This window comes from Gossypium hirsutum, chromosome A06 (genome assembly GCF_007990345.1).
Source record: "Gossypium hirsutum isolate 1008001.06 chromosome A06, Gossypium_hirsutum_v2.1, whole genome shotgun sequence".
Taxonomy (NCBI): Eukaryota; Viridiplantae; Streptophyta; class Magnoliopsida; order Malvales; family Malvaceae; genus Gossypium; species Gossypium hirsutum.
This window is the reverse complement of record NC_053429.1, coordinates 126,675,023-126,692,347: the sequence shown is the minus strand read 5'-3', so window position 1 is coordinate 126,692,347 and position 17,325 is coordinate 126,675,023. Positions and strand designations below refer to the sequence as shown.

General features: G+C 32.1%; 2 protein-coding genes across 8 annotated transcripts; both read left to right on the top strand.

The window, feature by feature from the left end:
• The first annotated feature begins 726 nt into the window (after window positions 1-726).
• On the top strand, window positions 727-3,979 carry LOC107960299 (uncharacterized). 6 transcript variants are annotated; one of them, XM_041116313.1, is made up of 4 exons: window positions 751-878; window positions 1,376-1,450; window positions 1,541-1,589; window positions 2,598-3,979. In XM_041116313.1, exon 4 carries the CDS (start codon window positions 2,613-2,615, stop codon window positions 3,540-3,542), a length of 930 nt encoding a protein of 309 aa, XP_040972247.1. In that variant the 5' UTR covers window positions 751-878; window positions 1,376-1,450; window positions 1,541-1,589; window positions 2,598-2,612; the 3' UTR covers window positions 3,543-3,979. The 6 variants fall into 6 exon arrangements, with proteins under 6 accessions (XP_016752103.2, XP_016752104.2, XP_040972247.1 ...); XM_041116314.1 differs by having other exon boundaries at window positions 2,595-3,979; XM_016896614.2 differs by lacking the exon at window positions 1,376-1,450 and having other exon boundaries at window positions 727-878.
• Window positions 3,980-6,809: 2,830 nt separating this feature from the next.
• On the top strand, window positions 6,810-15,630 carry LOC121230838 (polyadenylate-binding protein-interacting protein 3). 2 transcript variants are annotated; one of them, XM_041116312.1, is made up of 16 exons: window positions 6,819-7,141; window positions 7,486-7,538; window positions 8,574-8,733; window positions 8,805-8,966; window positions 9,109-9,245; window positions 9,467-9,657; window positions 10,242-10,419; window positions 10,514-10,753; window positions 11,841-11,968; window positions 12,150-12,219; window positions 12,408-12,441; window positions 12,538-12,863; window positions 13,029-13,172; window positions 14,105-14,203; window positions 14,292-14,342; window positions 15,216-15,630. In XM_041116312.1, the coding sequence occupies exons 3-16, from the start codon at window positions 8,595-8,597 to the stop codon at window positions 15,243-15,245; spliced, it is 1,929 nt and encodes a 642-aa protein (XP_040972246.1). In that variant the 5' UTR covers window positions 6,819-7,141; window positions 7,486-7,538; window positions 8,574-8,594; the 3' UTR covers window positions 15,246-15,630. The 2 variants fall into 2 exon arrangements, with proteins under 2 accessions (XP_040972245.1, XP_040972246.1); XM_041116311.1 differs by lacking the exon at window positions 7,486-7,538 and having other exon boundaries at window positions 6,810-7,141.
• Window positions 15,631-17,325: the final 1,695 nt, after the last annotated feature.

Sequence of the window (17,325 nt, the reverse complement as noted above, 5' to 3'; positions counted from 1 at the left end):
ATCATCAGAGTTTTCAAAATTTATAATTTTAGTCGCCCACAGTTAAATACTTAGTAGAAAGCTGACAGATTTTTTTTATTGGTCTAATAACAAATTTAGTCTTTCAATGTTTACAAAATTTATCATTTAGTTCTAATTCTAAAAAATTCAATAAATTTAGCCCTAAACATTTACAATTTTAGACTTTTTTTTAAACTTTGAGAATTATAATTAAATAAAAATGATATTTATTAAAAAATATAATCTATTTCATTACAATGCATAAGTCCATGTACTATTTGTAAAATTAGAATGTAGTCCTTATACTTCTATTTTAGAAAATTTAGGTCAAATTATTAATACTATTAAAATTATTTTACTAAATTCAAATTCATTAAAATGCTATTTTTTAAGTTACATGACTATCAAGTGATTATTATTTTTATTTTAAAATGTCACATCAATAAATTTAACAGTGTTAACAACTCTATTTAAATTTTGAAATCTGAAAAAAATAGAAGAAATAAATTCCTAAAAATAAAAGTATAAAGGCTAAATTCCAAATTTGAGAAGAGTACAAGGACTTGTGGTATATTTTAACCTAAAAAATTTGACATTGAGACTGAAATGATCAAGTTATAGTCAAAGAGACTAAACCTGTTAAACACGTATAATACAGGGACTTCTTATACAAAATTGACCCAAAAATAAAATTCATTTTCAATTATAATTTTCTCCCTGTATATCTATCTATCTATCTATATCTATATCTATATATATACATTCTTGTTAATTTCCCTCCTTTTTACCGCATTTTGGATCCTTTTTATTTAAAAACCCTGACTCGTTAACCCTAACTCACTCATTCCCAATCCTTTCCTTCTCAACTCCTATAAGCGGTAGCGTTTCCTCTCTCATTTTTTAATGCTGTTTTTCTATTTATTGTTGAAAAATCTGAATGTCAATGCACTTAGCAGATATTTTTTAGGGTTATTTGGCTTCTGTTATAGAATTTAATTTAGGGTTTTACATATGGAAGTTTTGTTGTTATTTTTATGTAAATTGTACTTTTAACTCTATAATTGATGCTTATTTGGATAACCCTTTACATTGATTTCTTTGTTGGAAGTTGAAATATTGGATAGACTTTAGGTTCAGGCGTTTGCATTTTTGGTGGTAAGAAAATACAACAGAGGTCCCTGTACTATAAATCGGATTGCATTTTGCCCATTTTATTTAAAAAATGGATACGTTAGTCTTTGTACGTCAGCATAGGTAGACATGATAGGTCACGTGGCACTGTTTAGATATTCTGTCAGCGATGTTAATTTTTAACAGTATAAATGGACGAAAATTTTAACAAAAAGGACTAATTTGTTCTTTGATTTAATGTCAGGGACTAATTTGTCCATTCTTTTTCAATAGAGAGGACAAAAGATAATCTGACTCTTAGTATAGTGGTCTCTCCGTGGTACTTTTACCCATTTTTGGCTTATTTGTTTGATTTTGTGGTTGATCTCAGCTATTTGATGAATAAAGTCTGGTTTTCTATTTCATGTAGGTGTATTTATCACAACTCATAAGAAGTGGGTGGCACATATAGGAAAAAGGTAGTTATTCTTGTGTCCTTTTTTATTTAGCTTGTAGTGTGCAAAGTTTTTATTTAGCTCCTAATCTAAATAAAAAGAAAGAGAATTTTTGGGTCATTTGTGAAAAGTTTCCAATTTACAATTATGCGCCGACATAGTTACTTTTTGGATGCAATTGCCCTCAAGGACTGCTTTGTTAAGAAAATAAATAATTAGTTGGTTTTGCAAATTGCAAACCACCGATTTTGAAAATAGTTTTTATCATTTTTTAAACTTCATGTTTGATGTCTATGGCTAATTGAAAGTTTTATTTTCTTTCCAATTATGTATGCTTAAATGTCAGGGATATCCCAATTTATTTTAACTGGTAAAAGTATCATGGAGGCCTATGTATTAGGAGTCGGATTGTATTTTGCACCCTCTACCAAAAAAAAAAAAGGGCAAATTAGTTCCTGTACATTAGATCAAGAGCAAACCGGCCTCTGTTTTCATCCATATCTACAATTAAAAATTGGTCCATGTACGTCAGCATAAGGTACACATGACACATTACGTGTCATTATTTGGTTATTACGTCATCCACACCAGTTTTCAAAAGTACAAATAGATGAAGTTTTTAATAGAAATAATGAATTTACTCTTTCGATTTAACCTACAAAGACTAATTTTCCTATCTTTTTAGTAGAGAGGGCAAAATGCAATTTGACTCTTAGTATAGGGGCCTCTATCGTTACCACTTTAACTTGCTTTAAAATATATTGTATATTGATCACAACTTGCAAGAAAAGAAGTTGGTTTGAAACTTCATTAGTAGTTTTTGTTGTACCATGGATTTGTAACCAAACTTAATCTTTACCATTTTAGAATAAGTTTATTGCATGGGTTTTTGTATGCTTTTCATTTTTGTCTATATTTATGGTAAACAGAACTTCATGTAGGAAACCTATCTAATTATTTTCTCTCATTTGGTCCTGAAATCTGTCTAAAATTTGCATTGCTTTTATTGGATCTCATGTCAAAATGAAGCAGCTATCCTTCTTCACAATGAGCAATTGCTACATGACTAGATTTCGTGCTGTTCATCACAAAGCTATGGTTCCTTGGTCCATGAACAGGTGGAGAAATGGATGTCAAAGAACCCTTTCCACCAGCACTACGCATTTCTCTCGAAACACTTCACTTACTGTTCGTGCCCCAACATCGATAGTGCTGGCTGTCAACCTTACCCCATTTGATGCACCTCAACGCTCAGATGAATGGTTTGCCCTTCGTAGGAACAAGCTAACGACAAGTACCTTTAGTACAGCTTTGGGTTTTTGGAAAGGAAAGCGCCGCTCTGAACTCTGGCACGAAAAAGTTTTCGCAGCTGAAACACAGGTTCTCGAATCTTCTACTAGGTGTGCTATGGAATGGGGTGTGCTCAATGAAGTAACTGCTATTGAGAGGTACAAAAGTATCACAGGTCATGAGGTTAGCTCTTTAGGATTCGCTATCCATTCAAAAGAGAAGTTTGATTGGCTTGGTGGATCACCGGATGGTCTTCTTGGTTGTTTTCCTGGAGGTGGTATCTTGGAAGTGAAGTGTCCTTACAACAAAGGTAAACCCCAGAGTGCTCTACCGTGGTCAACCATGCCATTCTATTATATGCCTCAGGTTCAGGGTCAAATGGAGGTAATGGATCGAGAATGGGTTGATTTGTATTGTTGGACACCAAATGGAAGCACGATATTCCGCGTGTGTAGAGAACGTAGTTATTGGGATCTTATGCATGGGATTTTGCGGGAATTTTGGTGGGGAAACGTAATGCCTGCTAAGGAGGCCTTATCACTAGGCAAGGAAGAGGATGCCAAGACATATGAACCTTCATCCACACACAAGCAAACAGGGCTTGTAATTTCTAAGAGCATAAAGTTAGCTAGTGAAGCAAAGATGATATGTAGGGAGATTGCAGGTCATATTGAATTTTATAAATGATCTGGTGGAGGATTGCTAACCGGTTGGGATACCTTTGCTTTCACTTCCTCCTTAGTCTTGCCTTTGACTTGCGGTTCAGCGACCACGGGGCGCTCTCCTTCAACATGTTTTGCCACAAAAGTTTTCTCCTGACCATCAACATCAACCCCCTTCGAACCTGGAAACGGCTTTAGTTGCTTCCTATAAGCCTTGTCCATGGTAAAAGGACCATAGAGGCTCCTATACAAAGTGTGAGACTGCAATTTGCATTTTTTTACTAAAGAAAGGGGTAAATTAGCCCCTGTAAATATATCTCATCTATCTGCTATTTATTTATCTTTAATTATATGTTATATTTTAATTTAAAAAACTTTTTTCTACTAAATATTAAATTCTAATAATATTTGTTCAGTGACCTGATCAGTCATGATCAGTCAAGATACGAGACAACATGAACATATTTATATGTTGGCTTTTTTTTTTACGTGGGCTTTATTGAATGTTGTTTTAATAAGCAAATAAACTTTATTTGTAATAATTGGGGTTGATGTTGAGGCGATTCTTTCTTTGTATAATGATAGATTGTGCTTGAACTAATAAGCGATCCAAAAGATTATTGAATAATAATTATTTACTAAGCGAGGCTTCGCAAAATAGGATTGATTCCGAATCGCGTTAACAAACGACTATGTGCAAAATCTCTCTTTACTTCTCTATTTTTTGTTTCTATTTCACTATATGATTAATACTGTGATTGAACATGTGTTTTTCATCATTATTTTCATGCGAACGATTCCCATATCCATCAAAATCTACTAGTGCATCAGTGCATGTATGTTTGAGGTTTACAAAATTTAAAAAAAAAATTAAATTCATCATTTTGTAAATGTAAAGGGATAAATTTATTGATTGTTTTAGAATTTGAACTATGATAAATTTTGTAAATATTAAGGACTAAATTTATTATTATTTTTTATTTAGGATCAAATTGATAGAACATGTTAATAACAGAGGGCTAAATATACTATTAGACCAATAAAAAAAGTCCACATAATCATTTTTGTTAAATAACAAATGCTGTTGACATTAAATGATAAAAAAAATTATTTTGAATAATTTAATGATTAAATTGGAAAATTAAAAATTCAATGACCAAAATAAAATGCGTAAATAGTTTAATGACCATTTATGGATTTACCCTTTTATAATTAAAAAAAAATATTTTAGCATGCAATGAATTTTTAATCATTGAGCCCTAAAAGATTAAAAAGTCTAAAGAATATTAATGAATTGATGCAACTTTTGGAGAAAAAAAATGGAATCAAAGCAACAAATGCCTTTATGATTTTTTCCCCCAAATCTTTGAAAAAAAGAAAAGAATTTTTGGTGTTAAACATGTTGGGTTATTTACTTATTAGTCCCTCTGAATATGTTTAATTTAAATTCTGGTTGGACTTGAATAAAATATTTTTCAATTTATTTTATTATGATTTAATTCTACTTGATGTTTTAATTGGAAAATAAATGTATTTTTATTTAAATTTATTTGTACACATTAATATATATTTAATTTTTTAAAATAATATAAATAGACAAATACTAATCATTTAATGTGGAAAATATTAAATTAATTTTATTTGTCAATTTTTTTTAAAAATAAATTATTTCATCATTTTAGTAAAATTAAAATATTCAAATTTTATCTTTTGATTATTATCCAAAACCAGTTAAAATAAAATAAATACTATCATATTAATTAGATTAAAATTATGAAAAAATGAATTTTTAAAAATCAAAATTTAATATTATCAAATAAAATAATTATATTTTGTGCTTAATTTTTACTATAAAAAATACTATAATATAAAATTAATCCTTAATTTTTTTTATTTATCAAACACATTTTAAATCTTTTGTTTGATCAATATAGTCCTCTTTACTTAGAAATTTGCCCATAAAAACTTATATAATAGCATTTTATTTGAATTTTTCTAAAATATTCACATTTTATATTTATATTGAATTTTTAAGAAATTAAATATATTTATTTTATAAATTAATAAAAAACGATATTTATTAAAAAAATGTAACCTATTTTTATGAAAAGAAGTAGCGGAGCAAAATGGGAGACCATAAAGAGAGAGACCAGAAAATGACAGTAGCCAATAGGAGAATAGGACCTGCGTTATTAGCATAAATTTGGGTGTAGGAAATCTTTACCACTTTACCATCATGAAATAAGGTGAAATTCTATAAAGTCTACTTTTTAAGTGTATTCTCCCACTTAAAAGTCTTTTTTAATTATATAAATTTTATGGTGAAAAAACTTTCCAATCCCTCTTAATTTCAAAATTGATTAAATTAGTCTCTCAAAAAAATTGAGATAATTTAATTATTGTAAATTTTGAAAACAAGTAATTAAGGATAATTAATCATGACGTTGATGTCTTTCGTTAATTGTGCATAATTTTGATTGATATCGTAACAAATTTAGCCCTCAATGTTTACATATTTTGTTAATTTGGTATTGATTCTTAAAAATTCAACAAATTTTGTTAAATCAGGACTAAATTGATAGAATGTGTAAATTATGAAAGCTAAATTTGTTATTATACCAATCTAATTTATGTGAAATTGACAAAAGAAACATTAACACTATAATTAATTGTCTTTAGTTATTCACTTCCAAATTTGATATAGATTAAACTGCTCCTAATTTTTGAAAGACTAGAAAGACCTTTTTACCAATTTCTAAAAAGTGTATTTTTTTTAAATTTTTTTATCCTTTAATATTATCAAATTATTGGACGTAGATTATTTGTAAAATATGTTATATTGATATTTTTATACTATTGGACAAATATTATACATTTAATATCAATTTTTTTTGGAATAATCTCGTTGTGGGTTCTAATGATAGTTGTTCTTTTTGACATATTATCTAAAATTATCCATAACCCTTCCCCAACCCATAAATAGGATGATAATGTAATTTAGCATACTCGAACCCATCTTATAAACCAACTTAATTAAGGATTTTAAAGTGTAGTATTGATACAAAGATGAACATCAATTGTTAGAAAAAAGTAAACTCTGCCAATTAATTTTATAAAATTAATTTAGAAAAATTGATATGGGGGCTGAAATGATCAAGTTATAGTAAAAAGAGACTAAATTGTCAAATACATATAATACAGGTACTTTCTATGCAATTTGACCTAAATATAAAATAATTTTCAATTCATAATTTTCTCCCTGTATATATATATAAATATATATTTCTTCTTTATTTTCTCTAGTTTTTTGATTCTCTTCAAAAAAAAAAAGAATTGTTTTTTTTGAAAAAAGAGAACTCTTTTGAAACTCCAATTTTTCTCTCGCTTGATCACAATCGAGAGCTCTCTCCCTTTTCCTTTCTCTTTCCCTCGTCGCTTGTATTTCGAGCTTCGATCTCTCTCTTTTTACCCCCTTTTTGGATCCTTTTTTTTTTAAAAACCCTGACTCGTTAACCCTAACTTACTGGTTCCCAATCCCCTCCTTCTCAACCCCGATAAGCTACCGCTTCTTCTTCTTCTTCTTTTTTTCCCTGCTGAAATTATCGATTAATTAAGTTTTCTAAGGTAAGGATCGCGTTTCCTCTCTCGTTTTCTAATGTTGTTTTTTCTATTTATTGTTGAAAAATCTGAATGCGAATGCACTTATCAGTTATATTTTAGGGTTATTTGGCTTCTATTATAGAATTTAATTTAGGGTTTTACATATGAAAGTTTTGTAGTTATTTTTTTGTAAATTGTATTTTTAACTCTGCAATTGATGCTTATTTGGATTTGCGTTGCGTTGATTTGGTAGTTGAAATATTGGGTAGACTTTAGGTTAGGCGTTTGCATTTTTGGCTTATTTATTTGATTTTGTGGTTGATCTTAGCTAATTCGATGAATAAAATCTGGTTTTCTATTTCATGTAGTTGTATTTATCACAACTCATAAGAAGTGGGTGGGTGGAACATATACAAAAAAGGTAGCTATTCTTTTGTACTTTTTTGTCACCGCTAGGAAGCTATATAACTAGTTTATTTGCCAATGACAAAGCAGCTTGTTAACTTCTAGCTAAAGAGTGGTGTTGCCTAGTTTTGGTATCTTAATGAGCGGTTGGTTTGGGAAAATGCATCTGTCAAACCGAAGTTATTTGAAAATTTGAATTGCAAAACTTTTGGGTTCTTATGCAATCATTTCGGACATTAGCCAACTATTGTTAAGAAGCAGGGTCTGATATCCTTCACAAGCTGATTAAAATCCCTGCTCTTTTTGTGAAATTTTGCTTGCAACAATTGTGCTCTATTCTCAGCCAAATCTATTTGTGTATTTTACCATGTCTTCCTTCATGCAAGCTTGTGACGTTAAACTGACCTTGATTTCTCTCAACTGCTTTCATTGCTGTATGAATTTCCTTCGAGTAATCTATAACCTTTGGTTCCTCTGTTGTTTACTTGTAGGGTGTATGTGTCTATAATTTTTTTCTAGTAACGTATATAAGAAGTTCAGGAACTGTCTCTTTATGTATTTGAATGAATGATAGGATTTCTGTGTATAGAACTAGCAGAATATATGAAGATGGACCATTGAGTTGCCGGTTAATCCTAGAGATTTATGCTACATTTATAGGTGGAAAGCTTTAGATTAACAGTATGAGGATAGGGTATATTCGGTATATTGTTAAAGCTTTATTCAGTACTGGTCTGAGAGATAAATGTTTTAAGGTCAATGAGTTTGGAAGAGAGCCCTGGAATTTTATAATTGATGTGGCTACCAGGAAAAGCACATTGCTTTTACATTTTGGCTAATTCTATCACTTGTATGTATGGGTTTCATGGAATAACGGCAAGACACAGGAGATCTGCTATTTTATTGGCTTGATCTTAGATTTAGTAGTGTCTTGTTTTAAGCTATTTTGCTAATTCTATCACTAAAATGCTTAAATTTAAAAGATTAAGTGCTTATGTTTTAGAATTGGATTTTAGAAGTCTTGATTTTATACTAAAAACTTGTTCTTTAGGGGCTTCTTTTTCCTTCTGAGATGAACATCCCACAAGCACTTTTGCCCAAATCTTCTTCTAATGGATTTGCTCGTCGAAGAGGTGATAGAGAGGGTGGGGCTAGGTTGGAGAGTAAGGTGCAGTCAGGAAAATCTAATCAGGGAAGAATACAGGCTACAGGTGAACATTCTCTTATGCAAATTTCTCATTATTGAGCTATTATCTTCATCTAAGAATGCTACTTGGTGTAGGCTCACTGTCTGGTGGGAAGACTGGAGGTTATGAGAGTTCTTCTCGTGATCGGTTAGTTTATATGACCACATGTCTTATTGGGCATATGGTGGAAGTTCATTTGAAAAATGGATCAATTTACTCTGGAATATTTCATGCAACTGATGCAGAAAAAGATTTTGGTATGGCATCTTTTTTTTAAATATTATGCATCTGTAATTAGTGTTAAAAATTGAGCTTGGTTCACATAGAATTCATAAGCAGATAAAGTGAACTTCGAAAAAATGGCTCATCTTCTTAACATCCACTCTGTTGCCACTTCAGGAATAGTCTTGAAAATGGCTCGCTTGGTAAAGGATGGTACTTTGCAAGGAAACAAGGCTGTTACAGAGTTCATTAGCAAGGCACCCACAAAGATTTTAATTATACCTGCCAAAGAACTTGTGCAAGTTATAGCAAAGGTTTTGCGATTTTTCTTATCTTTAGAGTTCCATCCCTAGTCAAGTTGCCAGTGAGAGATGAATTATCAAGTAGTTTATCAAAAGATTTAAAGAATATGTTTCAGTTAGATCATTCTGAATGATACTTGAAATGTTTGAACTTGGCTAAAACAAAATATTGCTAGTTTTTTTTATTTTTTGTTTCTTCAATATTAATTTGCTTGTTCATAATTTGGTTCCAGGATGTGGCTGTAACCAGTGATGGATTTGCAAGTGAGCTCCAGCATGAAAAACAGCAGGAACTTTTGATAGATTCTGTGATATCACAATCCCGTCATGTTGGGTTGGAGAGAGAACTGGAGCCCTGGGTTCCTGATGAAGATTATCCCCAATGTCCTGAGCTAGAAAATATTTTTTCTGGCTCGTGGAATAGGTTGCAATAATGCTCTTTCCTTTCAAAAATGTCTTGTGATAGCTTTATTGTTCCGAATTACTTCTGCCCACTTGCATCCATTTTGTTTTTATTATTTCTGCTAGATCTCTATTTTTATATAATAGATTCATTTGTTTTCAGTTGTCTTACCTTGTTATTTCCCCATTAATAAATTTGTCTGGAAAATAGATGTCAGAAATTTCAAGGTGTTAGGGAAATTTTCTTTAGTGGTTTTAGCATTGAGAGAATCAATGATGTCCTAAAACATGAATTCTAAATTGAGTTTTGAATCTGTGAGATTAGTTTAAGGAGATGCTGCTTTAGATCTCTTTTGTTGTGCTAATCTATTGTGTCAAGAATTTTTTATCTTTTTCTATCCTCAATGGATCTTGTTGCAATAATCAAGCGGAGCCTGATTTTGTTGTTGATGTTAGAATTTTTGTGAGCTTTAAAAAACTTGCAGCAAATCTTTGATGATCATGTGTTTTTTGTAATTCCTTTTTTTTTTTTCCAGTTAATATCTATAACATTCCTCTTTTTCATATTAACTTCATATTGATATACATATAAAATTGCACTATTAGGAACTGGGATCAGTTTGAAACCAATCAAAAGCTATTTGGTGTAAAAAGTACTTTCAATGAGGAACTTTACACAACAAAACTTGAGAGAGGTCCTCAAATGAGAGAGTTGGAGAAGGAAGCAATGAGAATAGCAAGAGAGATTGAGGGTGAGGAGACCCGGGACCTACATTTAGCAGAGGTTTGCCTAAATGAATTATTTGCCTCTTTAAGTTTTTTGATTAGTTAATTTGTCTCTAAAATTTTCTCGTGCTTTGCATTTGATTTTATGACAGGAGAGAGGCTTAGATCTTCATGATAATTTTGATATTGACGAGGAGATGAGATATTCCTCGGTTTATAGGGGTAGAGGGTTTGATGATAGCGGTTATGAAGAAGAGGAGGACATTTTGTTGGATTCCCAAAATATTGAGACCTTTGGAGATTCTTCTGATTCTCTCAGTAGAGGGCCAGTGGATTTGACCAGTTTGCAAAGAAATGAGGGAGTTCGAATGTCATCAAGCACTTCTTTTGTGGTAACTATTGGCGTCTGGGATTTGGGATATTCTTGTTTTTTTCTTCTTTAAATGCACATATATATTTCTATATATAGTGATTATTTGCATCTAAACCATATTTAGGTTGTGTCTTCTCTTTCAAAAAATAAACCAGCAACTTAAATAGGTTTTATGCACTGTCAGTAGACTAAAAGAGGATAAATAAAATAACAAGATTAGAAGCATAACTGTTTTTTATTTTCTTGATGAAGAAACTGGGTATTGGATCTTATGGTGGTAATGGTTCTTTACTTGAATACTGATCTCAATGGATTTTCTTTTGATGTTAATTTGGTTTGGGAGGTAGATTAGTTGGTTGATGTGGGTCAGTTAATTTTAGAATGCTTGCTGAAGTTTATCATAAACGACATTAGTTGAGAAGGTTATCATGCATTCCTGGTTGGCGTTCTTTGTTCTTTCAATTACTACTTAGACAAAGTGAATCTTAATTTTCTTGTTGGCAAGAATGGGTAGATTGAACATGCGTGAAGCTGCTTAAATGTTTATGGAATTTGAATGCGGAGGGAGCTGATAATTCGACTGAGTTGAGAGTTCAAGGACTTCAGTTTGGTTGTTAGAAGCAACAAGTATGTGTTAGGCATCTAGGGAGATCCTTTACCCCATGGGAGTACATTTTGAGATGGAAACACTCATCGTATTTAGTTCAAGCTTCTGATCATGGAGTTTGTTGCTTGAATCTTCTATACTTTTGCTCAAGTTTGATTAATTTTATTTAGTAGATACTGTGCTCAAGGTTTATGTCTTTTGGTTTACTTACTCAGGTACTTGCTTCAACAATGCCATTATTCTGATGTTTTTCTTTTCAGACATCATAGCGCTTCCTAAATATAATTTTCTCTGACTGCATTTTGATGGTCAGATCAATTTAATTGTTGGAAACCTAGTAATGGTTTTTATTTGATATAATGCTAAAATGTTAGTTCCATGCCAGTTACAAAGTGCTATAAAAGATGGTCATATCATCCAATGTGTTTGTATTTGCATTTATTAACTCCTTTCTTGATCCTTTACCTTTATAACCGACTTCTGTTTTTTCGGATTGTAGGATGAGGCACCATCTTCCAAAGCAGCCATCGGTGCAGATTTGAACCATACTGACTTTAATGATGAGGCCAAACAGCTGGCATCTGAAATTCCTTCTGAAAGTTTCTCTGTATCTGACAGTGAAAGCAGGTATTTAATTTAATTTTCCTTTTGACATGCCTATGATTTATATTTTACTGATTATATTCTGGATTCCTTCTTTCTGTTAAGTTTAAGGCAATATTATATGTATAGTAATAATGATCAGTTCTCTGGACATAATTTAGGTGCTAGCTATTTATTTTTCCTGATTTAAACACTTGTAATATAGGATCCAAGACAATTTGCTTGGTGAACATGGAGGAAGCAAGGATGCTAAAGAGTCTACTGAAAAGCTGTCTGTAAGTTGAACTTCCATGTATAAGCAAATCTTGTACAGTGAATGTGGAACTAGCTATTTTTTATTGCTTTTACTTCCATGACTAATCCATATCACCATAGGATTTCTTTGTTCTAGTGCTCCTGGTTCTAGTTTATTTGCTTCTAATTTGTATGTTCTCTGTTTGAATTCTTGTTCCTTATTATGCAGCCATCTGAGGACCCTCAGTTGTCAAATTCTATCGGTGAGTATGCTTAATCTTGCTTTATACACCATCGATCTGCACTTAATCTTGCTGCTGCAGCTGGTTATTTTATTATGAGAGCAATTTTTAATGCAGATTCCCAGTCATTATTGTGTGACAAGTTAGATGGATCTGATAAAGCTGTGCCATCCTTGAATTCTACTACTCATGCCCAGTCTAGTTCTTTATCGAAGGTTAGTGAAAAACCAAGTGCTTCCGGTGATCTCGCAGAAGGTCCAGCTTCTAGCAAAGTGACTGGTGAAACACCTTCTGTAAACACCCGTGGACAACCTGGTAGTTCTAAACCATCAAATTCAGATTGTGTTGCTGTTTCCTCAGCTTCTAGTGGCCCTGGCTTATCCCCAAGTTCATCAATGGGTTCATTATCCTCTGAGAAGTCAACACTGAACCCCCATGCGAAGGTATGTTATCTTTCCTTTTTCCTTTCAGGTGTGTGTGATAAGATGACTGCAATATAGATTTTCTATACTATGACGAATCTTAGCAGTTATTTTGTTTACCCTTTAACATGATCTGTGCTTGCCTTTGGTTTTTCTTCTCACAAATTTAACATGCTTAATGCTCAGGAGTTCAAACTCAACCCTAATGCAAAGAGTTTCACACCATCTCAAACGTCTGTTAGGCCCCCATCCCCCGTCTCCGATGGCTCATTCTACTATCAAACACCAGTGTCTCCTGTACCACATATGCACATGCCTGTTAATTTTGGGGTAAGTTGCTTGAGAATAATTGCAATTTTTATGACCACTGATTTTGCAAGTAAGACCTACAACTGTTGCATCACCTAGGTTTTTTTCCCCACCAAATTTATGAATCTAAAAGCTCCCCCATGTCACTGTATACTGAAATTACTAAGTCTTGTTCCCAAAGTTTTTCCTTGGTTACTTGTATCATGTATCTGTTAATGACTAATACCTATGTTATTTCAAATTTCATTTTGCTTGATGCTGTGTCTGATACATATTTGAACATGAGTATGAGTACCCTCCAAGGACCTTCCCAATAGATGGAAAAACTTAGAAAAATTGAACATGCCTGTGTCGGACTCATACTTGTCTCGGCACTCTTATTGAGTTCGAGTTATATAGATTGATACATAATAAATCAATGCTGGAACTCTTGAGTATGACTTGTTACCTCTGAGCTCTAAGGGGAGCTTTTACACAGTTGTTTTTATTCTTTAATGGCACTTATTTCTGCAGTGTGATAACCGAGTCAAGGGAATGGTAAATGGTACAGTATAGCAAGTTAGCATTTACTTTTCCTGTTTCTTGTTATTACGTTGAAATTGGTTAATGGTTTATGTGGGTTAAGTTAGGTTGAATTGACTTGCATGGAAAAAGTACTACTTGGATTCAACCTATATTCATCTTAGATCTGGTATAGCCATGTACATGTGATCTTTTTCTTTCCGCTCAATAGGATATTCACTAAAACCTGTAACCTCTTTTAATAAATAATCTTGTATACGGTCATTTTTAACAGGATGTTGTAACTTGATTCAGCATTATATATATTAGTAAATACAATGGTAAACTTTGGTATACTATCATATATATATATTAGTAAATGGGATGGTAAACTTTGGTATTGTTGTTACTCTACCTGTGTATTGTTGTTGATGATCACATGGTTTTTGTAGATTGGACCCTCCTTTCCTGGGCACCAGCCTGTTGTATTCAATCCACAAGTGGCTCCAATGCAATCACCGCAAGCTTATTTTCATCCAACTGGACCTCAGGTGGGCAACCTTAACAATAATTTACTATTTATCTTATTGATTCATCTTGATATGCTTATTTATTATTTTATATTCTTCAAATTTGCAGTATGGGCAACCGATGCTTCTTGGGCAACGGCAAGTGATGTACTACCAACCGGTAAGTGGTCCTGAAAAGTCTTTGATTTTGTTGTGTAGATTTGTTGGTTCATTTATCTTTAGCACGATGATTACGACACTCTCAAGTTAGCATTTTTAGAAAACAATCCCATTTACTTGCATGGTTGCAAATGATGCTTTGCGGAGAATTACTTTTAGGTAGCGTTTGGGAATCAGGATTTCAAAAAATAGCATAAATTGAGTATCACACATACAAGTGTAGCATTCATGAATACTTTTCAAATCCATGGATTTGTTGGATACCTATTTAGTCGTGAATTTGAAATTTTTAAGGAATTTATTTATTTCACAAATTCATTCTTTTATACTTTCCAAATATATATTTATATTGAAAATTCATAACGTATGCATTTCTTTATTACAATTTGTATAGCAAACCGAATCCAAATCCAAAATTTCAAAATCTTGTTCCCGAACATGGCACTAGAGAATTTTCTTTAAACTACGTCCTAAATTTCATTTGTTTGCTCTGAAGGGAAAATTGTATAGTTACTCCCAACTCTTCATTTCACCTTAAAATACACAATGGAACATGAAAATATTTGGCATATCCCTTTTGGGCACGGACTCCCATTTAGCACTCGCTTCTGAGTTTGAGTAGCACCGGAACTAGACCTATCAATTAGGCAGGTTGGATTTGTCATTTTTGTTCGGCTTGTCGGCCTTTTATGGTCAATAGGGGTTAGGTCTGGTTTAGGTTCATGTTGACCGGGTTAGGTTTTCACATCGTGATAAATATAGACTAGTTTCTTCTTTTTTCCTCGAAAAAACCAGTATTGGTATTTCATTTAGTACCAAAAACATTGCACTCCTTGTGGGAATCCTAATAGAAACTGGAACTATGTTTTGGCAGGACATGCAATACAAAGGACGAGATTATTAACCAGTAGTAGCTCGCTGACAGCATTCATGGAGCCGTGCTTCTGCTCAAAAAAGAATAAAAAAGAAGTTTCAAGTGACTGCTCAGATGAAGTGGAAACAAAAGCCGTAGTCGTCCCAAGAAAGATGGGATAGGTTATTTTCTTGAACACCTCGTATATTTCCAGCTTCCAGGGTAATATTTATACTCTGTCATGGGAAATAATTTTATAAAACCCCTCTATATGCTTCATTATCATCCATGTCTTTGAATTTCTAGCTTTTCTCAACTAACCTGAACTTCTCTCTCTGATTGTTTGTTTTTAATATTTTGATAGTTTTGGATCAATTTGTGGTTCAAAGATAGTATTGTGTTTATATTATTATATTATTGTCCTTTTTTTCATTCATTGACGATTGAATTGCCCCATTCTTTGCTAAATAACCTTCAAGGATGATGATGAATTTGTTTGATATTTGAATTTGGATGTCAGTTTCGAGATATAATTAATATTTAATTAAAAAAAAAAGATTTATGTGTTTGATTGGTTATTGGTAATGTTATTGAGTTTGTGAAAAATGGAATTTATATCTGTGGTTGAGTGTTTTATATCAATTAAAAAAGAATAGCAATATCTTTATTTTTACTAGATTTAAGTTACTATGGAAATAATTTTCATTTAACAAATATATTTATAAAAAAATAAAAAAAATTAAATAAAGTATTAGTTGAATTCAAATTTCATTAAGTATATATTTTTTTAAAAATTTTTATATAAAAATAAATAGATAAAAACTCACATAATATATTATTATTTCGTAAAATAATTGGGTATTAGATTAGTGGGTTAACGTATAATATAGAAATTAGTAGATAATAATGTTATATTAGTTTCCATTTTGGTTGACATGCAACTTTTATAACAAATTTACTCTTGTTTTTGTCACTTTGACAAAAGGAGACTTTTACTTGCTTACTGTTTTTCACAATTTTATTTTATTTATCTGAAAAAAATATATGAAATTGATTTACTAAAGGAACACAACTGTGAAATAAAAGACAATAAGCCTAACTTTTGCTTATTAAACAATAATCATAATTTAAAAAAACCAAATTATTTTATAAAATTTGCTTTTAAATTATTTTATATCTTGACAATGAAACAAACAAAATTTGTATACCTAATAAATATGTTAAATGATTTTATATTTCAATAATGTTGCGGAAAGGATCGATTCGAGAACTCCGATATGACTACAAGTAAATTGACCGGAACGAAAAAATAAAGTGAACACAAGGATTTACGTGGTTCGGCTTTAATGCCTACGTCCACGGGCAGAGGCGAAAAAGAAATTTCACTATAACAAGATGAAGATTACAAGTGTTTTACACTCAAGACACAACCCGAGAACCTCACAACTCTCAACCCCTATAGAAAACCCGAAAGCTAAAATCCTAGCTTTCAAAGAACAAGCTTTGCTCTCTCTTGGTTTGGGATGATAAATATGGCTAATGAACCTCTCTATTTATAAGAGAGTTCAAGGACATAATTGTCCAAAACTTTGGCAAAGATTTGTGGTTGAAAATGGACACCAACAACCATCCACTAATCCACTACCACCAACAACCCACTACCAACAACAACAATCCACTACCAATTTTAAGCCATTTCTTAACAAATCTCCACCTTGGCTTGAAATTTACCAAGCTGAACATCATAGTGAATTCCTCGAACTGGATCACCTCTTCCAAACGCCTCTCTGGCGCTAATCAATCCCGAATACCTATCAAGTCCAAGCAATGCTTGAACTTATATGCAGGGATCACCTTAGTTAACATATCTGCAGGATTCTTCTCGGTAGCAACCTTGCTGATAACAATGTCACCTTGCGTAACATGTTCCCGAACAAAATGATATCTGACATCAATGTGTTTGGTCCGTTCATGAAACATCTGATTTTTAGTCAGATGTATGGCACTCTGGCTATCGCAAAATACAACAGTGAAATCCTGTTGTAAACCCAAACTGCTTACTAGACCTTTCATCCACAATGCTTCTTTCACTGCTTCTGCTAACGCCATATATTCCGCCTCAGTCGTAGAT

What these genes read in the sequence shown, in the direction of transcription:
- LOC107960299 (XM_016896614.2), top strand. Translation starts at nt 2,613, where the DNA reads ATGAGCAATTGCTACATGACTAGATTTCGTGCTGTTCATCACAAAGCT.
- LOC121230838 (XM_041116311.1), top strand. Translation starts at nt 8,595, where the DNA reads ATGAACATCCCACAAGCACTTTTGCCCAAATCTTCTTCTAATGGATTT. An exon ending in AGTCTACTGAAAAGCTGTCT is followed by an intron (nt 12,220 to 12,407) that starts GTAAGTTGAACT and finishes CTTATTATGCAG; the next exon opens with CCATCTGAGGACCCTCAGTT. An exon ending in CACTGAACCCCCATGCGAAG is followed by an intron (nt 12,864 to 13,028) that starts GTATGTTATCTT and finishes CTTAATGCTCAG; the next exon opens with GAGTTCAAACTCAACCCTAA.